Below are 26,744 nucleotides of genomic sequence, written 5' to 3'. Positions count from 1 at the left end.
ATTACCTCACCTTCAGGCGCCTTTTGAAGGTAAGAGAGTCATTGGCTAGCATGGTATCAAGTCCACATTGGCAGGTATTAAAGGAAAGGGCCACAAATGCAGCTGACAGACAAGGTTTTGAACTGGTGGAGGAGGCCGCTCTTAATGGTCAGTTTTGGACAAGTGTGAGGCACGTATTGGATTTCACCAAGCCCATTTATCACATGATTCGGTTTGTAGATACAGACAAACCAGTGATTGGCGAGGTGTATGAGAAGATGGATACCATGTTGGGGCAAATAAAAGATATTGTTCATAACAGAGATCCCCACTTGTACAATCTGATTCACGATTGTGTGTGTGAACGGTGGAATAGACTTAATCTTCCACTACATTGCTTGGCATATATCCTTACGCCAAAATACTACTCTACATCTTGGTTGGGCCAACCTGCACCAAGGGGTGGGATTAGGACCAAACCCCATTTAGATGCAGAGGTAACTAGAGGATATTTGGAATCATTAGAAAAGTTGATACCTGACAGGGAGGAATGTGCAGCTGTGCACCTTGAAATAGGCAAATACTTCAGTGGCACTGGTTTGTATGGTAACTTCCATGTAATGGACGACAGAGATAGATTTGATACTCTCACATGGTGGGAAACATATGGCAGCCATGGACTTTTGCCAAAATTGGCAAAAAAAGTTCTTTCACAGGTTGTAAATACTTCTTCTGTAGAGAGGTGTTGGAGCACCTACAGCTACATACATAATGTGAAAAGAAACAGACTCAATGAAAACCGAGCAGAAAGCTTGGTTTATGTGCACTACAACTTGAGGTTGTTGAGTCATTACTGTGATCGGGCTTATGAGGATCCCACATATAAAATTTGGGACAATCACCCAGAGGATGACAATTTGGAGGATGGCATTGTACATCTTGAAGAACTGGAAGAGGAACTTGTAAGGGATGAAGATGAAGCAGCTACAGCAGCCATGCCACCTCCACCTCCACCATCCAGTAGCAGTGCTCGAGGTCCGAGTCTTGTTCCTTTGCTGTCGCCACCTCCATCTACACCCTCACGTGGAGGTTCTAGTTCTGGTCGTCGGTCTGTGCAGGAGACTCCTAGAAGACCACCACGACCTGCTTATACTCCTGGAGACTCTCGTGGCAAGGGCCACATGTAGATTTACAGTTTACTTGTCTTTTTTAGTTTCTATTAGACTTTAGTTTTCATAACTGTTGAGTTTTGAGTCCTTGACTCTTGACTCTTGACTCTTTCATATCATAATGATATTTTGCAAACAATATATCACTGTGACAATGAAAATTTGAAGTTTGAAGTTGGGCCTTGGCAATTATAACTCATTGGTAATGATTGTGAATTATGAATATGATGCTTCGTGAAAGACTATAGTTGTTTCATTTCATTTCATTATTCATGTTTCATTTTATAAATTTATAACATTTCATATCATGTTAACAGTTAGAAGTTAGGACTTAGAAATATCTAAGATATTACTTCTTGTAATGGTTAAACTTAGCTTACAAGTACAACTTTGGTGATCAATGATGATAAATGTTATTGAATTTTCAATTTTGAAAGCTTGAAGTTGAAACTTTAAGATTGAATTTGATGAATCATGATTCACGAGACTCAATATGTTGCAGTTGTAATATGTATTTTACTAACTTGTGGACATGGTTGATGAACTTGATGACGATTATAATTTCTAGATGATTGATGTGATATGGTTCAATGATCAATCTATGTTTTTTTATGTTTTTTATGTCTAATTCATCATTCTACATGTTTTTGTTGACATATATGTATCAAAAATTAAAATATATATATATATATATATATATATATATTTTTTAAAAATCGCTCCCGGATTCGCTCCCAAACCGGGAGCTTCTGAAAATGGTCGCTCTCGCTCTCGTTTTCGCTCCCACTCCCCGCTCCCGCTCCCAAGCAACATTGGTCTACACCAAGAAAATGGATAAGTCTCTTATCATTCTTGTTCTTTATGTTGATGATCTTATCCTTACTGGTAGTGATCTCAACCTTATAAACCATGTGAAGTTTAGCCTTAAAAAGCAGTTTGAAATGACAAACATAGGACACTTGCATTATTTTCTTGGTCTTCAAGTCTTGCAATCCAAGGATGGTATTTCCCTTTCCCAGTCCAAGTATGCCTGTGATCTTCTACGCCACTTTCACATGGAAGATTGTAAGCCAACCCCTTCTCCTTTTTAGTCTCGAGCCAAACTTTCAATCACTTGTACTTCCCCTGAAGTTGATGCTACCTTATACCGTCAACTTGTAGGAAACTTTTTGTATCTGACCCATACATGTCCTGACCTTTCCTTTGTTGTTGGCCTTATTACTCAGTTTATGCAAAACCCACATGAAAGTCATTGGAAAGCAGCTAAAAGAATACTTCGTTATGTTCGAGGTACAGTTCAACTTGGGATTCATTACAGTTCAAAAGCATCTCCTCTATTGGTTGGTTTCATTGATTCCGATTGGGCTGGTGACCCTGATGATCGGAATTCCATTGCAGGTTATGTGTTCACTCTTGGTTCTGGACCTATTACATGGGCTTACAAGAAACAAAGTGCCATTTCTCTTTCTTCAGCAGAAGCAGAGTATCGTGGCGTCATAGAAGCTAGTAAGGAAGCCCTGTGGCTTCGTCAGATCCTGTCAGAGTTTGGCTTTCAGCAGCAGCATCCGACTACACTTTGGTGTGATAATCAAAGTGCCATTCAACTATGCAAAGATCCAGTCCAACATTAGCGCAGCAAACACATTGAACTACACATGCACTTTATGAGAAAGCTCATTCATGACCATGTTCTTGAAGTGCAATATTGTTCAACCGATGATCAAGTTGCAGACATCTTTACAAAGGCCCTCACAGAGGTGAAGTTTACTAAACTTCGATTTATGTTTGGAGTTCAGGAAGTTGTCACTAAGGGAGGATAAGCTCTAATGCCTCCTTCCTTCTCTGATTGTGTCACATTTGTACATCCTTCAATCCTATCCCAAGTTGTTCTTAAGGGGGGATGTTAGGACATTGCGACACATAAGAAATAGCTAAGTATAACTTGGTCTAGTGTAGAGTTAGGTAAAGTGTGTTTCTTTACTATGTACTTTTGTAACTTACAATCTTACAATCATGATATGTTCTAGATATGGAGTGATCCGACGGTTCATTCTCTCCTTGGTATTACCGACACTTGATCCGTGGCTTAACACCTGATTGGTCCATGACCTCTATTTAAAGAGCATGGAAGGTCATTTGTAAGGTGACTGTTCATGAGAGAAGCTTATGTAAATTTTCTTTATTTTATTAATAAATTGTCTGAAGTGGCCGCATTGGCTCAAGTCGTGGATTGTTTCCCTTTTTGAGGGTTTTAACCACGTCAAGAATACTGGTGTATTGATCTGTGATCTGTTTGTGAGCGATGTCCTTTGGTGTTCTATTCGAGGAACTTACGGTTGTCCAGTGATGGTTTTCATGGTGTGAAGGGTATGTACCTGGTTGTCAACATGTGTTTGTCATCATTTCCGTCGGGATTTGGTTGTTGACATCTTCATCGTCAGTTCTGCCAGGGTTTGGGTTGTCAAGAATGATCCATGGTTGTCATCTTCAGGGTTTGTATGTCACATTGTGACAAGTTGTATAAAAGGGTTTTAGGACAAATGTTGTTAAGTCCTAGACCTAAAACCTAATACAAAACCTAAATCCATGCATTAAAGTACACTAAACCTAAGTCCTTCATCCTAATACACCTAAACCCTAACCTATACCTAATCCATGTATTAAAATGCATTAAAACCTAATCTACAAACCTTTTGGGCCATTACAAAACCATGTAACATTGCGGACCATGTGAGCGAACAGGGATGAACCTTCAGGTTAACAGAACCGAATTGGAAACAGTGGAGTAAACCTCGGCATGTGAACGTTGTACAGCTCACCGCGCAGTCAACTGTCAACAGGCAGTGGAACTGCCAGAGCTATAACCATAGGTTATTTAACGATGTTCACATGCGCTGTCACCTCTTTCCGCTCGGTTAGCAAACCGTTAGTAGTTTGCGCCTATCCAAAGTTCTAAATTGGGTTTTTATTTGTATTTTTGGATATCAATTAATTCCTAAATGGTGAATGTCACTATGTGACATTAAAACTTAACCATAAACCCTAATTTAACCCTAAGGAGTAGTTGGTTCATTCTTAAACTCTGCAAGAGGGAGTTTGAATGCATCTAGAGGGTTATAAAGGCAGTTTGGTGCTTTGAAGAGGGAGGAGTGGTTTTGAAGTTTTGTGTGCAAATTCTGGAGGTTATAGGCGGTTTTTGTTTTCAGTGTAACGGGAGCATCGAGAGTCGGAATTGGGAACCGAGACAGGCATTGGAAAGCTAATTTAGAGAGCTTTCTTGTGACAGTGACTAGAAGTCCCTGTCTGCACAATCAGTCTGGTTAATTTGTTGTGTAATCGACCTTCTCGGATTCAATCCTAATAAAGCGGTCACCCATATTGAAAGCGGACCCGAAGACGTAGTCCATCAGGGACGAACTCCATAATCAATCTTGTTGTCTGGTATCGTTGTGTGTTTTTGTTGCTTTTCACTACTGTTTGCATCTTGCTTATGTTTAAATTCTGTCGTAAAGTCAATCGTTTTCAATCAATTCTCATGGTTAAAGCACTTTAAGCTAACATTCAATTCACTAATGGCATTAATAAATTCTACTTCAGTTTAACATATGATCATTTCAGATCAGTCATGCCCTTAGAGACATGCCTCTTCATTATTAACTACTTGTTAATTAATCATTATTTATGTTTATTATTGTTTACATTTTTATTATTTTTATACAAATTATATCCATAGCATTGCCTTCCTCTTCAAAAGGATTTGTCCTCAACATAGTTATCAGAACCGTACCGGTCATTGAACTGGTAGACCCACGAGACAGGGAGCCAATCAGAACCGTACAAAAACCGAACCAAAGAACCAGTCAACCAAAAACACATAGAATATTCAAATTTTAAGAAAATCATATATATTCATGTGCATCCATATGAATCCAAACTATTTATAAACAAATAAGCAAAAGTTCTCATTTTTATAGCATGTAAGGGTGCACATAACCAAAATAGCACCAAGTGCAATCCATCTCTAAACCGAAAATACATCAGCAAACAAGCTCCACAAGGCCTCTAGCATCCAAAAGAAATTATACTACAACAAATACCTACATATCATCAAAATCATTACCTATATTGGGATCTCTATCATCAATATTACCCTCTAAGCATTAAAATCAGATAGAAAAATCATAGCATGTCAAGTCAAGATTTTGTTTGAGTGATGGGTATTTTTTTAGTAGCCTCGTTATAGAGGAGTTCAACAACCAATGCCACTAACATCAAGGTACATAGAGGGCTTGGTGTTCTTGATTAATTACCAGTTCTTGTGAAAATTCCTAAATAGAAATCCAACTGCAGTGACTGATATTATTTCTTCTACTTATTAATTCAGAAATAGTTATTCACAGTGTTTCTATATCAAATATTGAAATAAATTCTATTGCTACCTTCACATTTTAGAGATTGCAGAAAGTAAATGCAAGGAAAAATACTAGCACAAATACAATCACAACGACACAGTTATTTTTGGACAATTGTCCCCGCAAAAACCCAATGTGAGAAAAATGGTGTAGCAAATGAGGGTTTCTTTATTGATCTTCAGCGAAATCTCATGTACAAGATACAACCAGCATGATAGAAGAGAAATTTTATAGACAATTTTCTCACGCTTCACAGTGAAATTCTGACTATGGAGAGGACATGTTGCCCTCACAGCGTCTCTCTGTGTCACCTTCTGTGCAATCCCAGCGTCACTGCCTCTGCATTGTCCCTCCTCTGTTATGCTTCTTCTCTCTGCTTCCTGCACTCCTGACTCTTGCTGATGCCCTCTCTCTCCAACCTGCAACTCTCTCTCTGATTCGATTTTCTCTTGTCGAACTTCAGCCAATGAGAAAATCGATATGCTTGGGCAACTGAGTATCTTCGTAATTCATATTCCAAATGCCCATCAAAATCCTTCTTATAATCCTCTCGTTGATCAATCAACGGCCTAGATTAGATTCTAATCAATGGCTCAGATCATTTTGACTTGATCCTCGTCTTCTTCTAGAAGTTTCATCCTCAGTGTAATTAATACCCTTTAATTATTTTAATTTCCTAAATTTAGACCTAGGCATCCATTAAAAATAATTAATTATTTTAATCAAACTGTCTCTGGGTGGAAATTCGCAAAACGGTTTCTGTTTATTCTGGAATACATGTGTCCTAGCCTCCCTGCAAATTTTGAGGCTTAGAGCACATCTAATGCTACCATAAATCAACACTCCCTCTTAGCGAGGAATGTGCTCCAGTAATGCAACCTACTAAAGCATCACCCTTCTCTGTAACATCTCCCTTTGTGTTGCTGATGTTTGACATCACTCTCCACCAACCACTGCGCAAATGTTGCATTTGTACTGTTGTTGACCCTGCCACTGTCAACTTTGCATATGCACTACAACCCTCTAATTTGTTGTTGCTGCAACTGAGAAATCATATGTTTCTGCTATTGAAACGGGTTCTCTACCATCCCCATCTGCTCCCTGAACTGGATGAACTTATCTCTTCCTAGAGCTTTTGTCAGTATGTCTGCTACTTGATTTCCTGTGGGGGCATACTACAATTGTACTGCCCCACGCTGAACATAGTCTCTGATAAAGTGACATTTGATATCAATGTGTTTTCACTGATCATGAAATACTAGATTCTCAAAGAATTTCATACAACTCTAATTATCGCAGAAAATATTGGTCGCTTCCATCCTCTTCCTGAACAAACCACAAGCAGTGTTCTAAGCCATATAGCTTCGCACGTAGTTGTGCTGGTCGCCATATATTCTGATTCTGCTGAGCTCAAAGCTACCGACTTCTGCTTCCTGTTGCACCAAGAAATCATTCTTGATCCAACGCTGAAGCAATACCCTGGAGATACTTTTCCGGTCTACTAAACTACCTACCCAATATGCATCTGTAAATCCATTCAATCTGTTGTCATCTCCTTGGGTGTATTTCAACCCATGTCCCACTGTTCCATGCACATATCTAAGAATGTGCCTATTTGTTGCTCAATGCACCCTTTTTGGTTCCACCATGAACTGACTAAGGGGGTTTGACAGTGAAGCAAATGTCTGGCCTAGTGTTGACCAGATACATGAGCGACCCAGTGAGCTGTCTGTACAAGGTGGGGTCCACTTCCTTGTCTCTTAGTGCATCTATTTTCTTCCAGTTGATGATCATAGGCATAGCCATGGACCGGCAATCCTGCATTCTGAATCTCTTCAGAATCTCTGTAGCATATCTTCCTTGCCCAAGGAAGATCTCCCCATTCTTCTACCAAACTTCCAACCCTAGAAAATAATGCTTTAACCCCATATCTTTCATGGCGAATTTTGCTTCAAGATTCTTCTTGCAGTCCTTTATGAGCCTAAATGACCTTGTTAGAAATAAGTCATCCACATATAATACCAGAATAAGTGGCTCATTCTCCATTAGATAGTAGAGATTGGGATCAGCCTCACTCTTGACGAATCCCAACTGCTGCAAGTAATTATCAATCCAACCATACCATGCTCTGGGTGCATGCTTGAGCCCATACAGTGATTTCTTTAACCTGCATACAAGAGTTCTCTTTTCATGAGTTTCGAAACCTTCGGGCTGTTCTATATACACCTCTTCTTCTATCACCCCGTTCAAGAATGTTGTCTTGACATCCATCTAGTGAATCTCCCATCCCATTTGAGCTGCTAGGGATATAACAGATTTGATAGAGGTATATCTAGCTACTGGGGCGCAGGTCTCCTCATAGTCTATTCCTTCCTTTTGTGCGTACCACTTTGCCACGAACCTAGCCTTGTACTTATATATACTGCCATCTGCAGCATACTTGATCTTGTAGATCCACCTTGATCCTACAACTGATCTATCCTCTGGTCTAGGTACCACTTCCTAGACATCATTCGCCATGATATAACTATACTCTTCTACCATGGCATCCACCCAAACTTGGTGACATACAGCTCCCTGAAAGGAGAGTTCTTCAACCTGTGCTACCAAGGCTTGGTACCTGTCAGGTTGTCTACACTTCCTTTTCTCGGTTCTAAGAGTTCTGATAAACTCCTCTGCGCCCTCAATGTATGTCGTAAATCCCTGCTGGTTCTAGCACTAGTGGTGGGAGGCTCAATCAAATCCTCCTCCTGTTCCATCTGTTGAGAACTGCCTGGATTTCCTACTTCTGAGGAAATATTGGTGTTGGTCTATGCTCGATCCTGGTGTATGTCCTCATGCTTGTCCTTCTTGTTGCCCCTATCGCTGTTGGACTAATGGAACATTCACTAACTGATCTTTTGCTGGCATCTCTCGAGATTTCCTGAAAGCTCTATCCTCCATGAACTTTGCATCCTGTCTTACTACAATCTTCCTGTTGCTAGGAATGTAGATTATATATGCCTTCGAGGTCTCGCTATATCCTACAAGGTACCCCTTTTCTGCAGTCTGATCCAGTTTACTACGCTTCTCATCTGGAATGTGACAATATGCCACACTTAAGAATACCTTGAGATGACTTACCTCCAACTTCTTCCTTGTGAAGACCCCTTTAAGTGTTTTCTTCCCCAATGCTCTGTAAGGAGTTCTATTCTGGATATACATCGTTGTATTGCATGCCTCTGCCCATAAGAATCTAGGCAAGTTCTGGTCATACAACATAGCCTTTGTCGCCCCAACAATAGTTCTATTCTTTCGCTCTGCTACTCCATTCTGCTCTAGATTATATGGAGTTGTCCATTCTCTTTTGATGCCCTCCTTTGTGCAGAAATCTGTGAAGTCTTTGTCTGTATACTCTCCACCATTATCTGAACGCAATACCTTTATCTTTTTCCCCGTCATCTCCTCTACGAGAGCCTTAAACTCTTTGAACCGATCAAAGACCTCATCCTTGGTCTTTAAGAAATAGATCCAGGTTTTCCTAGAGTGATCGTTAATAAAGGTGATGAAGTATTTGCCACCACTGTGAGCTCTCATGGACATTGGGCCACAAATATGGAAAAAGTTTCCTTAGCATACTTCCCTAGTACGCATCCTCTGCATACATCATCATGCTCAGTACTAAGGACTGGTACATCTGTAACAGTCTCTTTGAGCATCCTCAGTGCTCCATGGTGTAAGTGTCCCATTTGCTTGTGCCATAGTTCATTCAATTCCTTTTCGCCATTATGATTGTTGCCTATTAGTGCTATTGGAGACTTGAGCTACAATCTATACAGTCTGTTGCTTCGAGCTCCAATTTGTCTCATCTTTTTCCAGCTTGGATGTTTGACATATACTTTCCTTCTAATGAAGTATACATCGTATCCCTTGTCCTGTAACTGGGACACTAAAATCATATTCATTCCTAACCCAGGCACATGCAAAACATTAGTGGCTCGGATGCTAGTTCCTGCTTTTGTCTGAAATTTTATGGTGCCTCTCCCTACTGAAGTACACTTCGTTCTATTTCCCATCGTGATCTGGAATTCCATCTTCTCTTTTTGACAGCTCAAGAAGTATTCTCGTACTCCAATCAAGTGAGTTGAAGCCCCACTATCAATATACCAAACATCTCCTAACACTGAACTTGACAAGCATGCAAATTCTTCTTCCAAACTGGAAGATAATTCAGAGACATCCTGATTTTCTATCCTTATTTGTGTTATTTTTCCTATCGATTTCTGACATTTTTCTGCCCAGAAAAAATGCGTCCCACCTGAAGACTGCTCTGCCTTGAGACTGTTGCGTTATTCCCTCTGCCACTAGCAAACTTCGATCTGGAAATCTTTCTCTCTGTCGACTCACTCAGACAGAGATTTTCCCACGAAAATTTTGCCCTCCTGGACTACGCAATCCTTCTAGGGATTCAATCTGCTGCCTACGCAGCTCCCAATTATGTTCAGTGCTCGCTCTTCTGCCGTTTTTCTCTTGCTTCTCCTCAACTCCAATACCAAGTGAAAATTCCTACATAGAAATCCAACTGTAGTGACTGATATTATTTCTTCTACTTATTAATTCATAAATAAGTTATTCATAGTGTTTCTACAACAAATATCGAAATAAATATCAATCAACGGCCCAAATTAGATTCTAATTAATGGCTCAAATCATTTTGACTTGATCCTCGTCTTCTTCTAGAAGTTTCACCCTCAATTTAATTAATACCCTTTAATTATATTAATTTCCTAAGTTTAGACTTAGGCATCCATTAAAAATAATTAATATTTTAATAAAACTATCCCCAGGGGGAATTTCCCAAAACGATTTCTAGGTATTCTGGAATACATGTGTCCTAGCCTCCCTGCAAATTTTGAGGCTTAAAGCACATCTGATGCTACCACGAACCAACAGTTTCATACCCTCGTACATGAGAAAATCCAATGTACCGTTGCAATCCCCCCAATCCTAAAATCCTGGAAAACTATTAAGTTCGCTGAATTTTGAGTGAAATCTAAAATTCTACTTTCTCCATATGAAATCCAATGAGGTCAAAACCACTCTCAAACATCCTAAATCATTTCATGGTAATTTTAAAAATTAAACTAAAAGGATGAAAATGAAAGATAAAGGAAAATTTAAGTAAAAGTGACATTTTGTTTTATCTTTCATTTTCATCCTTCTACTTAAATTTTTAAAATTACTATGAAATGCATAGCAATAGTAGGGCCATCTGCTTGAATATGGGGCACCTATTTTGGACTAGTGCTCTACTTGAACATTAGAAAGAAAAAAAGCAAAACATGTTGATTTGGGGTAGCATCGGATGTGCTCTAGCCATGAAAATTAGTGGAGAGGCTAAAGCACATGAGATCTCTAAGAACCATAAATGGTTTGGGCAGATTCTAACCGGTTTGGGAGATATTAATATTTAATATTTTTAATGGAGTTCTTAAGTCTAAACTTAGGAAAAATAAAATATTAATGGGTATTAATATAATACCGGGTTAGAAGATTCCAAAAGACATGGATCAAGCCAAATCTAATCTTAGCCGTTGATTAGAGATATAATCTCGGCCGTTGAAAGACCAAAAGGAAAAGTATAAGAAGAGGTTTGAGGGTCAGTTGGAGAATACACCAGTGTGATCAATCATTTGATTTACTAGAGCAAGGCTTGCTAAGTAAAGTCGAATCAGTGATTAGCAACGAGGGGCAGTGAGTATTGGATAGCGAGGCAAGCATAGTGCCGAGAGACCAACACAGAGGCAGAGAGGCAGACGCAAAAGCCAGAGCAGGCCATGCAGAGCCCAGCAGAGACAACGCACAGCCAAAAGGGCATGCGTCATCCACGCAGAGGGCAGCAGGAGTGACGCAGAAGGCCGTAGAGGTTGCACAGTGCCTCAGAGGGCTAATGCAGAGGCCAAGAGGGCTGATGCAATGATTCAGTTGTGCTTGAGGGGGTTTTGTGGGGCAGATTTTATGAATATCTGCTTCTGAATAGAGAGGTATTATTACCGATTATTTTTCTCTATCAAGTGAGCCAATTTGGCACCCAGTTGTACTCAAGGAAATACTACATAATAGTATAACCCTCAAAATTGTTGCACTGGTTTTCCCACATTGGGTTTTTCCAGGGACGAGTTGTCCAAAAATAACGGTGTCACTTGTGTGTTTGCTATTTCTTTCAGTTGTTGATCTGTAGATGGTTGAGATTATATTGTGTTTATTTCGATGTTTATATGTTTAAATAACTTGTTTGTAATTAACAAGTAGGAGAAATAAACCAGAAGAATATAGATAAAATTTCTAACAGATAGACTTAGAAATTTCAACAAAACAGGGCCCACTTGTTGCATTCTACGTGTCTTTACCATTTCAAACTTGACAAAAAGGTTCAAGTCAGCAATTACAAACGGTTTTTGCCTCAAAACGATCGGACACTTCTAAACCGGCCAGTCCAGTTCAGTCCTTGTAACACTAGTCCTCAAAGCTTATTGCTGACAAGGCGTGCCTCTGCTTCTTTTTCCTGTAATCTATTTGTATCCTTCGTAGTTCTTCTAGTTGTCATCTTCATTGATACACGATAGGATCCTTTGAGCGATAAGTAAAATTTTCGGACAGAGAAGGGATCAGACCATCCTAAATCAATCTTCTTTGGAATCTTGCAGTTACTGGAAACTTGTGATGAATTGTTATCACTGGATCGAATTGTGCAAACTTCAAAGTTCTTCGGAACATAAGTTTGTTGTTTATGTTCTGAGTGATATAGATTCATAGATTGATTAAGGTGTCTATTCTTGTGATTTAGATGTAGATAAGGAGTTCTTCTTGTTTGACCTTCATTTAACATTAGTGTGGTAATTCCCTGACTTGCTTTAGGTACTGATGTAGTTGAGTTGGTTATAGAATCTTCACTTGGAATTTTCATTGTCTAAACTGCAACATTTGAATGTGCTTTTACTTCAACTGAATGGTTAACTTCTTGAGTTGTGATGTTGACTGGATCGGTATTGGTTCCTCTTTCTTAAACTTGAACTGAACACCTTGACACTTCTTTCGTGATAAGTTCTTCTACTTTGTTTTTCAATGATTTCTTATCATCCTTAAGTTTCTTAATTTGAGTGAGTAGACTTTCATTATGGTTTTTTATTCTAAGACGTAAGAGTTCCTCATTTTCTAAGTCAACTTTATTTTGGTATTCAAGTTTCTCATCTTTTAAACAGTTGATTTGTACTAATAACTTTTGATTAAGGTTCTTCAGGCATAAATTTTCCTCTTCTTTCTCTGATAGACTTTTGTTGAGCTTCTTGTCAGAACTTTCATTTTCTTGTTCTAACTTGTGCTTCTTAGTTTTACACTTTCTGACTTGTGCAAGTAGTTTTTAGATATGATCTTTTAAATGAGAATTTTCTTCATTTTTACTAGATATGACCTCCTCAAGCTTTTTTTTCTTCTCTAATATTGTATTCTAATTCTTTTGAGGCATCAATTTCATAACATATTTAAAGTCTTCTGATGAGGGCATTATTGATTCTGACTTCATTGTCATGTCTCGGAATGTGATCATCTTTCCCTTATAAGAAAACATCAAAAAAAAATTCTCTATGTTTAACATGAATGTACCCAATTCTTTAAACCAAAGTCAACCAAGAATTATGTCAACCTCTTTGTCATACATAGTTACAACACAAAATTGAGATATGTACTCATAATGATCTATTGTCACTTGTAAATCATTAATTTCATATTTTTCACCAAAAATATCTCTTTTTTTGCCTACATTGGCATCTAAAATTAATAGTTGATTCGCTAGATTAATATTTATGTAATTTTCCTCGTTGCTTGTACTAATAACGATATTAACTTTTTTCCCTTGGATATTCCCTTTTAATGTAAATGGTTCATGATGAGTAATAAAAATATCCTTGTAGGAAAACCGTTCTTCCTTCAATTCTGAATTAGATTCCATTTGCTTCATCAATAATTTTGTCAATATTTATTTGTCAACAATATTTTAACGTCGACAATAACTAGCTCTTTTAATATATTTTTTTATACTTCTTTTCACCACGTACTTTTATAAAAAATATTCACAGTCTTAAAATATGGCTCTTAATAATTAATAATATCTTTTGTGTTTAAATATCACCTTTTATGCACTTAAGAGTTTTTTTTAATAATAATTATTTATGTTAATTAATTAATCATTATTTATGTTTATTATTTTTATATAAATTATGTCCATAACACTAGCACGGGTATGAATTTATATATTGTGAGTTGCTAACCACAGCTCTGAGAAGGTTGCTAGTATAAGTCACAACAGGTCTGAATGAGTTCTGTCACAGGTATGCCATTAGACACAGGTCAAATTACAGTGCCACAGGTCACAGGTTCGAAATTGTGTTGTCATAGATCCGAGAATGTCTGTTTGATGTACTACAGGAGGGTCTGAGATTCAACTCACTGGTCACAGGTCCGCAATATCCTTTTCTGCCTAAATGCGAGTTCAGTGATATGGTAAGTACAGATATGAGCTTGAAAAGAGGTGCTACAGGTTGTTTTGTTCACAAATCAAACCAATCTAATCTGCAACAAGTAGTCCTTTGTTTAAACCATAGTTTTAAAACTTAGAGTCGGACTTGGAACCAGTCGAGGGTCAACTCCAACTCGGTCTCGACTCGGACTAGTTGATTCCAATGACTCGGTCTTTGTAAAAAAGTACATTAAATATTTATTTTTTTATGAAAAAACTTATTTATAAAGATTTTAATTCATGTTTCCAAACTCAAAGGATTAGAATGATAGACAGAAGAAAACATATGATCAAAGTATTTTCATGAATATATCTATTATATCAAAATTGCACCCAGTGGGTTGTCCAATACATGTAATATATAGAGATCAGAACAAAAACACATAACCAAGGAGGCTCTAAATGGTCTCTACAACAAAACAATACAATTGTTGGACTACAAGCCACTAATACAGAATACTATCTAGTGATCACTAGTCACTACCAATGTTTTAAAACTCCGATTCGGCCAAGGGTCGACTCCGACTTGTTATCTACTCAGTCGTTGTAAAAAATACATTAAATATTTCTTTTTTTTATAAAAAGACATAATTTTAAAGATTTTCATTCATGTTTACAAACACACAGCGTTAGAATATAGATAGAAGCCTACATATGATCAAAGTAGGCTCATGAATATATCCATTATATCAAAATGGCACCTAGTGCACTGTCCAATACATACATGATCATGATATAGAGATCAAAACAAAAACACATAACCAAGGAGGCTAGAAATGGCCTCTACAACAAAAGTAAATTGTGACCAGTACTACTGGCTACTACCATAGGAGCCGAGATCATGTGGATCAATCTCTGGATCATCATCAGAGTCAGACATGGGGCCCCATGGCTCCTCCTCATCATCATCTCCAATTCCAACTGTAGAAGTGGTAGCAGTAGCACTAGCAGGTTGTGCAACAGCTGCAAGCTGAGATAGACGAGATATGCGCTTCTATCATGGCTGAGCAGAGGAAGCGCCTGCAACTGGAAGACTTGTTGGCTTTGAGGCTGAGGCTGGTACAAGTGGATCAGGATCTACTTTCAACTGAACATTATGTTCGAGTGATGTTATCCTCTGTAATTCATTATCCATATCCTCATCAAAAGAAAACTCTGCTAGATGACTCTCCAGTACCCAATCTGATGTTGGATCAATGTCTTCCAACACAATGGGATCTGAATCAGGGCTTTTGTTCAGCAATTGGTTGCATCTGAGCCGAAGGTTGTATTGGACATATACTAGATCATTTAACCGTTTTTGATCCAAACAGTTTCTCTTCTTTGTGTGAATCCTCTCAAAGCCAGACCAATTGCGCTCACACCCAGTAGCACTGCAAGTTTGACTCAAAATACAAATTGCAAACTTCTACAATTTAGGACAATGGCCACCAAAAGCCTCCCACCATTGTGCTACAAAAAACATAGGAGTGTAATGAGTTAGCTCAACAAAATTGCAAATTATATCCAACTTTCAAATTATAAACGATTTAACAATATAAGTATAAAGAATTTGAAAATTGAAATTTTTGTTTACCTGGCTCATCTGCTTCTCTTGCAATCTTTGCTAGGTTCTTCCCAAAGATACCTGAGGCATTGCTAAAGGTTGTGACCTGTCAGTGTATCTCCAGCTGATCACACTCCAATGGGATCATGCGATCAATGCAGTCAATCAATCCATCTCTAACCTCCCCCCTCAAAGCTCCTGTCGCCTTAGCTTTATAATGATACCGTGGGTTCAAAAAATACCCAACTGCATGTATAGGGCGATGGAGTTGATTGTTCCATCTTTCATCAATGATTGCCCAAATGGGCCCATACTTAGCCACTTTATCCTTGTATGCCCTCTTTATTTGCTCCTTTGCTTGATCCATAGCCTCATAAATGAAGCCCATAGCCAATCTTTCCCCATCCACCAACCGCAACACCTTAACCAGTGGCTCAGCAAGCTTCACAATCTCTGCTGCCTTTCTCCAAAATATTTCTTCATTAACTTTCTTTTTCAATTCTTTGCCTTCCAGTTTCTGAGACCACTGGCTTTGACTCCATTCTTCACTGGAAAACATCTTTTGCAAGTTTCTATGTTGTGAAAGCATAGAATGCAATGTCAAAAAATGAGTAGCAAATCTAGTGATGGCAAGCCTAATAATATCCCTACCCCCTGTGTGTTTCCTCATCAAGCTCAAAATCCATGAATGATTGTAGATAAATTTTGTTATGCTTTTGGCATGATCTACAGTTTTTTTTACCCAATCTAATTTGCCAATATCCTCAAGCATGAGGTCTATGCAATGTGCAACACATGGTGTCCAAAAGATGGTTTTGTGTTTTCCCTCTAACAGTTTACCAGCAAGAACATAGTTAGAGGCATTATCTGTGATGACTTGAACAACATTAGCCACCCCCACCTCCTCAACAACCTCATCCAATAGCTGAAACAACAATTGCCCATCTTTTACCTTATCAGATGCATCAACTGATTTTAGAAACATGGTTCCCTGTGGGCAGAGGATAAGAAAGTTTATGATGGTACGGTTTCTTTGACCAGTCCATCCATCTGACATGATGGTTTATCCTATTCTTGCCCGAGTCCTTGAAATCTTTCAAATACTCGTTAATGGAGAAAATTTCTTTCTGCAAATGATACCCCCTTAGCTCATGCATAGTAGGGCCTTTGAAGCCTTTTCCAGCAGCATGTATGGCATCAAACCAAGGCTCATAATATGGTGAACGGGAAGCATTGAAGGGGATATCAGCATCATACCACCATCTAGCTATGTAATCACATGCAGTCTCCCTCAATTCTTTCTTCCAATGGTCATCTAAAGTGGGCTGCATATGACTTCTACTAGCTTGAGGACCATGTGCATCTGATGGAGAGGAGGGAGTGAAATAACTTTTGATATTCATATCACCCTTTTCATTTTATCCTTTCCCTTTTCTTGAATAGACTCAAAAGGAGGAACGTATCGGAAGGGGTTGGATGCATCAGTACAAGGGATAGAGGAAGAACCCTCAAAATCAAAATGGGAGTTGGTAGCCATCATTTTTTGTATATTCCTCTTCCTCCCAAATTCGGCCTCTAACTCTTTTTGCCTAGCTTTATCTTCTTTAAACTTCTCAAAGCTGGCTAACAAATCCTTCCTGATCTCCCCAATTTCTGGTGAGGTACATGGAGTAATTTGGCCTCTAATCCCCGCCAAGTGTTGTTTCAGCCTATAATCTATTAATGCCCCCAGGACCTTCCTTAATTTTCCTATGGCAAAATTTGCAATGCATTTGACTATCAACCATTTCAACATATGACCAAGCAACATCTTTCACTCTAGGTGCCATTTTTTGACTTGGAAATGAAAGCAAAAAATCTAAAAATGAAAAAAAAAAAAAAAATGAAAAAAAAATAACATTGATTCAATGTTCATTTCTTTCACAAAAAACACTCTTTAGGATTTTCCAGATTTGCACATAAAATTTAATAAGAAAAAATAGATTTTTACAAGTGAAAAAAAATACCTCCAGGCACAAACTACCTCCTCAAGCTTGCTCCAAAAAACCAACTCCTCAATGGCAAATGTTGCTCCAAATGGCTGCCCAAGACTCCTCACTGCTGCTCCAAAAACAAACTCAACAACTCCTCACAAACTCTCACTGAAATCCTCACTCAAATGCATGAGATGGCTGTGAGGGTTTGGGTGGGTTAAATAGGGTTTAGGAGAGGGGAATGGACCCCAAAGACCAAATAGGCAAACTAAAAACTGGTTTGGAGTCCCCCAAAAAAACCTTCTTTTTTTTTAAATCATTGTTTATGGGTTTCATGGGTCGCTGTCTCTAACTCGACCGAGTTATTGTGGGCTCGGTCGAGTCGTCCAGGTTAAGACAACTCGGTCGGCTCGGTATTAACCCGACCGACCAAACCGTTTCCATGGCCGAATCAATTTTTTGGGCATCAACTCGAACCAACTTGGCCGAGTCGATTCTGAGCCGACCGGTTTTCAAAACACTGGTCGCTACTGCTAGACAAGGCAACATCATTTGGCTCAGACTCTAGATTGGAATCAGAAATCTTCAATGTTGCTCCAAAAACCAACTCCAATTGCTCGCAAATGCTCACACAAATGCAATGAGATAGTTGTGACGAAATATGAGGAGGTTGGGTCACCATTATAGGCGTGGGGGAGGGGTAAAGGGGCTAGGAAATAATTTAAACAAAAAAAAAAGATTTCAAGTCCACCCGGCTTGCCTTTTTTTCCTGCCGCCGAGGTCAGCCGGTTTAAGTCGGGCTCGGTTGGTCCGATAACGAACCGACTGCCAAACCGGACAAATGACCTAGTCGGTCCAGGCTGGGGTATGGCTAAGTCAACCAAGTCGAGTTCGAGTCAAAATGGCCTAGTTTTAAAGCATTGGTTTAAACAAATATAGCCCAAACTCCAATAACAAAAAAAAATCAAAATATGATTTGCCCAACAGAGATTTCATCCTCCTTTGCTTTCTCGAGTTGCTCCTGTACTGCACTTTTTCTTGTCTTGACCAAATTGGATGGCCGAAATGAAGATATCCAGCTTCTATTTATAGTCATTCGATCATGTTTGAAAGGTCATGTCCTTTGGGACATTTGATCCCGCCAACTTGTGCATGTATTAAAGCCAACCTGAAATATTTATGTAATTCAAACAATTAATTTTCTGCAAGGTTTATGTCAATTAATCTTTTGTTGTGCGGACCCGGTCTTGTATGCTAATTAATCTTTTGTCTTGGCACACTTTATTTCTGCTCTTTCTTTAGTTGTCTCATTTTAAAAGACATGCTACTCTGTCTTTAGAATAATCATAGGCTTCAATGATCTTTCTTCAAGAACCCATTTATAAGGGTATAGTAGATATGCATACTTCGGACCAACATTTCTCTGCTCCATCTCATCTCTCTTTGCGCACCATGACATCCCTATTATGATCATGCCACTAATTGCTAGGGATTCCTCCATGCATTTAGGGTATCAGCATGTATTACTTCATCCATACATCTAGGACATATTAGGGCATATTAGGGCTTTTTCATGCACCTAGGGTTTTATCACTATCAGCATACACTTTTATCTAGGGCATATTAAGTCATGCTTCAACAATGTTGGGGTCTTGACATCAATGACAACCTTATCCAACAGAACTTTGCAGAGTAAGAATTTAAAATAGGGTCTTCAATATCCCATATTTGAAATTGCAGATTGGAATTTTATCATGGCCCCAAAAGTCAAAGAGCCTGCATGGATCCATGCTGATCTTGTTGATGAGAAGATTTATTGCAAATATTGCATGAAATGCAAAGTGGTTGGAAAGGGATTTGTAGCTTGAAAGAACACTTGGCTGGTAGAGGAGGCCAAGTTGCCCCATGCATGGCCCCATTAAAAAAAATTGGACAGACTAGATTGGAATTGCAAAATCAGCTTGCAAAATTTAAAGAAGACAAGGCTAGGAAAAAAGAGATGGTTGTATTGTGTTTTTCAGGCTCTAAAGCCTAAAGGCCATTTAAAGCCACATCGATTATTTATTTTCTTACTAAAATGTATTGTACTTGGTGCCATTTTGAAAAAATAGTATAGATTCATCTTTACATGGAATATGCATGAGCAGACTTTACAAATTTTATCTAAGAGTTTGGAATCATGGTTTCTAATCTTTAAAATATGTTTTATTATTAAAATCTAAGTATTTTATGTATTTTTAGTAAACTAGGTCATTGAGATCAGATCGGTCTGAGTCAATTCAAGTCCGAGTCAGATTCCAAGTTGAACCTCAACTGATTCTCAGTCTGAGTTTAAAAACAACCATTCCTGCAACAAATCTAAACACACTCAATTTGGTTCTGTCTATGGCAATACCATTTGGCTAAAGAAGCTGCAAAACGAACATAAAGAAAAGCTTCCTTGGTAGCAACTTGGGAAGCAGGGCTGTACGAATCAGCCACAAAATTTACAGGTAAAAGCATCTTATGGATAGGGTTTTTAATAAGTTCAAACAGGCCCCAAAGGCCTGGAATATGAAAATTTGACATGCATCATTGCCTAGGTGAAATCAAGTTTATTGGTGGCTTGGATTCTTTACATAAACCAGGCCAAATACATGTCATGCAAACAGATGTATTTATCACTTTGTTACACTTCACACCTAATAAATTGAAAGCTGAATTTGGAGTGCAATTCAGAGAGATGTGCTATAAACAGACAACAATGAAGTATAAGATAATGGGCAGCATAAAGGAGAATTTCAACCATTTGTACATTCACAATCATCACATTCGACAGATGATTAGGGGTGATCAGTTTGAGCTGCAAACGTGCACAAATGAGCAGCAAATATCAGGCATCTTCTTATGTGAATAACTTTTACAATGCTTCTTATTATTTCTTATTTCGGTGGCAGTGATCTCAAGCTTCGGTATGTAAAATGAGAGATAAAAAGATCACTACCTGCATCAACGTTATTAGAACCGAACCAGCCAATTCAGTGAAATAGGCCAGTTCTGTGCTGAACCAGTTGGTTCAGTTATAGAACCAGTTCGGACCAGTTTTGGGCCAAAAACAGCCAGACTGGCCGGTTCCACTGGTTCCGGTCCGGTTCTGATAACACTGACCTGCATAGTAGTGCTTCTTGCCTTGTTCAAAACAATCATTTTGTGCTAGTTTCAGACCACCTAACTATATAAGTTCCCATTGAATTACATCTATGCACAAAAGACCTCATTTGCAAGGCCTCAAAATTAGGCATTGCAAAATGGGCTTTAAAAGCATTGTTTTTCTAACATTTTTACTAATGTCATTGAAAAAATGGAATTTGGTAAGGGCATATGAATTTGTTTTGTCAACTTTTGTTTATGGATGCACTCATGTATCTACTCTACATTGTTTGCAAGCACCTTGATTTTGTTAGTTTTTGGTAGCATCAGATGTGCTCTATCCATGAAAATTGGTGGAGAGGCTAAGGCGCATGAGTTCTAAAGAACCCAAAAACTATTTGGTGAAATTCCACCCAGATTGTATTTTATTAAAATAATTAATATTTTTAATGGGGTTCCTAAGTCTAAACTTAGGAAAATTAAAATATTAATGAGTATTAATCAAGATATGGGTGAGAATGTTCGAGAAGACAGATAAAGTCAAGTTTTAATCGTAGGCTGTAGCTGTTGATTAGAGAGTTAATCTCGGTCGTTGAAGTCTCAACATGAAAGTATAAGAAGGAGGCTTGGGGTTCATTTGAAAGACACAGAGGGTTGATCAATCAGTTCGATATTCCTAGGGCAAGGTTGGCTAAGGAATTCGAACAAGTGACCAAGCATTGAGGATCAGAGGTAGTACTGGAAAGAAGTAATTTCCAGTTCTAGTGAATATACTTCAGAGAAGATAGTGAAGGATCAGAGAGGCAACGCAGTGCCAAGGAGGGGCAGCGTAGCAACTGGAGGAAGCTGACGCTTAACTAGTGGGGGATAGCAGATATCAGTGTCAGAAATCACTGTGGGTGATTGACAAATGAAATCTCGATTTCTCAGCAACAGACGCAGCAGAAGCCACGGTGACACAGTCAGAGGGAGTCTCCACGCAGAAGCCACGCAGTGACTGTTTAAGCTCACGCAGAGACTGTGCAGTTGGTCATCCAAGAGCTGGGGCCAATGCAAAATCTCCACATTCAGTGTGAGAAAAGTCTCACTATTTTCCCCGAGTGGACTGCCATTTCTCTAGGGCATCCAAATTGTATTCAGAAATTTACTGCCAATAATAGAAAGCCTCAGATCTGCTGCACCGGTTTTCCCACATTGAGTTTTTCCAGGGACTATTGTCCAAAAACAAGTGTGTCAATGTGATTGTTCATGTGCTGGTGTTTCTTTTCTCAGTTCATAATTTGTGAAGTCTGCAGCTGAATTTATTTTGATATTTACTGAAGCATCGGTAAATAACTTATTATTGTAAATAAGTAGGAGAAATAAATCAATCACTGCAGCATAATTTTTTCACAGATTTGTCACCTATCACCTAAATGGAATAATCTCAAGTTGGAAGTATTGTTGATCAGATCAATTGCAGTGTCTTCAGAACAGCTGATTCCTTTATGCGAAAACAATAACTAAATCTGTTTTGTTGTGTCAATGAATCAATAATACCAACAGAAGGCAAAACTTGACAAAGTTCTGAAGAAGCTTGACCATCTCGTAGGCTTGATGGTTTGTATGTTAGATTTGTTCGTTTCACTTTCTTCTCAAAGATGCTAATTTTTTATCACTCTACAGTGCCTATGGAGTCCTTTTTTAAAATGCCTTAGTGCTACTTCAATTTCATTGTCTTCAGAACAGTTGATTCCTTTATGCTAAAACAATAACTAAATCTGTTTTGTTGTGTCTGTGAATCAATGATACCAACAGAAGGCAAAACTTGACAAAGTTCTGAAGAAGATTGACCATCTCGTAGGCTTGACGGTTTGTATTTTATATTTGTTTGTTTCACTTTCTTCTGAAAAATGCCAATTTTTTATCACTCTACAGTGCCTATGGAGTCCTCCTTTAAAATGCCTTTGTGCTACTTCAATGAAAATTTCACAGTTTTAAGTTATGGTGCAAAGAATTCGCCAATAAAATTGTCAAATCATCTAAACAAATCAATTTCAACAAACAATTCATTCAGAAGAAACTGTCAGCTATAGTTTCAAAATGTAAATCCTGCAAGCAACTTAAGAAATATAAGCTGTAGAAACTAGAAACATACACTGGAGCTGATGACTGCATTTCACTGAAACTCCGTTTTGACTTGTGTTTTGACTTCTTCTCACGTTTCTTATTTCTGGCAGAGAGATATCCCCAATTACATAGTGTTTCTGAAAACTCTTCCAACTAAAAGTACCTATATGATATCATAATGTATCTCTAGACTGCACATTTATTCATGTTGGGGATTCAATGTACTTGTTATTATTGAAGAAGTTGGAGAACATAAGAACATACTCATCATGAAGACCTGGATTCCGGCAGTGCTTGAGTTTTCTGTCAATGTGTCTCATATCTTTGGCTACAGGGATCTTGGCATCCTTTACCTGAAACAAAGGAAATTCAAATTTACAAACTACAAATCAATTTGTACCAAATTCCATTCTGTGCTAACATGACAAAAGATAGATCCACTAGGCATGGGCATCTCCAAAGATTTGTGCTGGTATGGCATGAAATATTACCATAACATCAATCTCATTAAGAAAATTAACAAGCTCAGCCTCCGCATGGCTGTTTCTTTGTCGGCTGCAAACAATCTTCACATACCTGCAAAAAAACAAGTCGATAATGGAAATCAAGGACAACAAAATTCAAAATTATCCAATAGCTATATCAATTTTTAATACAATATCAAGAGGGAAATTGAAGTGCAGTTCAGAACCTGTCAAAGTCAAACGCCTTGTGTTCTTTATTCAGTCTCCGTAAGGCAGCCAAAGCTAGCTGTAAAAAGCATTTTATAATTGTTTCATGTTCCTTAATAAATAGACCAACAGATCGAGATTAAGCTGCATACATAAAACTAACTCTGCAGTCCACAAAATATCTATTACTCCCGCAGGCTAATGGCATGTCATGTTCTTATATATATCATATATAATGTGTTTGCAACACATCTAACTACAAGATTGATAATTATCCAACTATAATTTTACAATAGTTAATTTCCAGCCTCAAGCTTCAAACCTTTGAGTTTATAAGTGGTAAAATAAGTTAAATTGTTTCAGAAATTTGTTGATCTGGGGTAGCATCAGATGTGCTCTAGACACGAAAATTGGTGGAGAGGCTAAAGCACATGAGATCTCCAATACCCAGAAATGGTTTGGGCAGATTCTAAACAGTTTGGGAGATATTAAAACAATTAATATTTTTAATAGAGTCCCTAAGTCTAAACTTAAGGAAAATAAAATATTAATGTGAATTAATATAAAACTATGTTAGAACGGTTCAAAAGTCATGGATCAAGTCAGAATTAATCTTAGCCATTGATTAGGAACTTAATCTCAGCGATTGAATTGTCAACGAGAAAAATATAAGAGGAGGCTTGAGGGTCACTTGGAGAACACACCGAGTCAAGATTTCGATTTTCTGGGGCAGGGTTTGCTGAGGAAGTCAAAAGAGTGATCAGAGTTGCAGTTGATGGGCAGTGAATACAGAAGCAGAGAAGCAGAGAGGGTGCCTGGAGAATTAGCGCAGAAGCCGGGAGAGAGGGACGCAGGGCCAGCCAGAGGCCACGCAGAGCCAGCTAGGGCCCATGCAGAGCCAGCTAGGAGCTGCGCAATGCCTCAAAGAGCCAGCGTGGATGACGCAGAGGCTCTAGAGGCTGACGCAGAGGCTCTAGAGGCTGACGCAGTGCCTCCAGAGGTTGACGCAGGGGTTATTGGGTTGACATTGGGCCAGGAAGGGCTAACGCAGTCCCTATAGGCAGACGCTGGGGTTTTCGTGGGGCACATTGGAGCTAGGAGTTGCTGGAGTGTTTATTCGAGGTTTCAACCGGAATATCTGTCTCCGACTGGGAGGTACTACTGCCGAGAGTATTCTCTGTTGGGTGAGCCAGTTTTGGCACCCAGATTGTATTATGAAACTGCTTAATAATTAAAACCCTCAAGAAATTCGCTCTAGAAATTCACCTATAGTTTGTTGCTCCTATCTGATGGATCAACAAAGAAGTATGAGGTAATTAGTTTGCTCATCCAAGGCAAGGTATGGCATGCAAGGGTTGAGATCTATGGCTGAAAATCTCCCTAATGAAGAGAGATGAGCATCTCTGATCTTGGTACCAGAAGAAAGTAGAGAGGGAGCTAGAAACATCATTAATATGCATAAAGATGAAGTTCACATATACACCATAGCCTTATCCCAAGGCTAGTGGAATCCCCTAGCTCTCCAAAACACTATCTAGAAAAACAATGAAAACCATAGCTCACACCAAGAAGCTCCAACAAGCTAGCATCACACAAGCATTGCCTCAAAGGCAAGATGTCTCTTCTCATTCACTTTACCAAGTACATCCTAGGGTTTCATCTTAAAACCTTCATATCCAAATCTACAGGGGATGAAACCCTATCCTTAGTATTCAAGTTGCTCCGAGAAACTCCAAAAAACCCTGACAACTCCAAGACAAGAGAGATAAAGAATAAATGAAGAACTAAGAGAGTAATACTAGTGTTGTCCTCCTTGTCACATTTTAACACAAGATGAACAAGAATGAATGAATATGAAGGTAATATCCCCTTCCTCAATATATATGAGAGTTAAGGGACACCACAATACATATGTGGACCTTAGCCCTTACAAGCAACCTACAAAGCCAAATATAGGCTCTCAAATTTGGAGCACTCCATGGGTACACAAGTCAAGCTCCAAGGTGATGTCTTCCAAAAGAAAGTATCCAAATACAAGGGAACTGTGAAAAATTTTGAATCTTACAAATAGAAATCCTACTGCAGTCACTGGTTTAGCATCTCCTACTTGTTATTTCATTCAACAAGTTATTTAATTTCATAAACAGCGATGAAAACACTACTGCAGACTACACTGACATACAGATCATAAACTGAAACAATAGATGAGACAAAAAACACAAGGGACACCGTTATTTTTGGACAACGCGTCCCCGGAAAAACCCAACTTGGGAAAACCGGTGCAACAGATAGAGGTTTTGTATTATTAAGTAAGCAGAATCTGAGTACAATAGGTTGCCTCTCACACTGGCTAACCTTACAGAGAAATCACGACAACAAGAAATACATTCAAGGGTTTACCTCGTTCCCCAAGTCACAGTTGATCCAATGAGTGATCACCCTCCCGGCAAACACTGCAAAGTCCCTACGTAGTCACTGCGTGGGCCAGCGTCTTGCCTCCAGAGAACTGTGTCTCCTCTTCTGCTGGATCGATTTACTGGATGAAGACTGCTACTCAGCCCTCCCGACTAAGAACCTCGCTTCTCCAGCAAAATCTCGGATTGCTGACGAATACTCTGCACTGCCACTACAAGAGTCCCTCTGGACTGCATGAGCCCCTCCTGGGCTACGTAGGCCTCTATGCTGCCTCCCTAACGCTCAAACTGCCTCTCTGCTATGTACTCTTTGGCTCGAAACTTCCTCTCCGATCCAAATCTTTACTTCTAACCCTCACTGCACTTCAGATCTCTTGTTCAACTTTCTCAACAAACCTCGCCCCAGAAAAATTGAATTGACTGATCAACTTGGTGTATCTCCAACTGACCCTCAAGCATCCTCTTATACTTTTCTTGTTGATGAATCAACAGTCGAGATTAAATATCTAATCAACAGCTAAGATTAAATTAGACTTGATCCTCGTCTCTTAGAAGCTTCTCACCCATATTTTCATTAATACCCATTAATATTTTTATTTTCCTAAGTTTAGACTTAAGAACCCCATTAAAAATATTAATTATTTTAATAAAACACAAGCTGGGTGGAATTTCACCAAACGGTTTTTGGGTCTTGGAGATCTCATGAGTTCTAGGCCCCCCACAAAATTTTGGAGTTCGAGCACATCCCATGCTACCCAAAAATCAATAGGAACTCCACTAAAAGCGTC

At 38.7% G+C, this 26,744-nt stretch overlaps 1 protein-coding gene across 3 annotated transcripts in view; it reads right to left on the bottom strand.

Annotated features, from left to right (window-relative positions):
* The window catches only part of CYCH;1 (cyclin H;1), a 321,281-nt gene that overhangs the window by 126,763 nt on the left and 167,774 nt on the right, over window positions 1-26,744 (bottom strand). For all 3 annotated transcript variants that reach the window (XM_089377498.1, XM_089377500.1, XM_089377499.1), the window contains exons 10-13: window positions 23,563-23,621; window positions 23,363-23,447; window positions 23,136-23,224; window positions 22,900-22,974 (exon numbers count right to left, since the gene is read on the bottom strand). In XM_089377498.1, coding sequence (XP_089233624.1) covers window positions 22,900-22,974; window positions 23,136-23,224; window positions 23,363-23,447; window positions 23,563-23,621 — 308 coding nt within the window. The remainder of the gene's footprint in view (window positions 1-22,899; window positions 22,975-23,135; window positions 23,225-23,362; window positions 23,448-23,562; window positions 23,622-26,744) is intronic.

The sequence above is a fragment of the Pinus tabuliformis genome, chromosome J, assembly GCF_031772625.1.
Source record: "Pinus tabuliformis cultivar Carrire ecotype Pingquan chromosome J, CPIR1, whole genome shotgun sequence".
Taxonomy (NCBI): Eukaryota; Viridiplantae; Streptophyta; class Pinopsida; order Pinales; family Pinaceae; genus Pinus; species Pinus tabuliformis.
The sequence above is the reverse complement of the archived record's forward strand: the minus strand, read 5'-3'. Positions and strand labels throughout refer to the sequence as shown.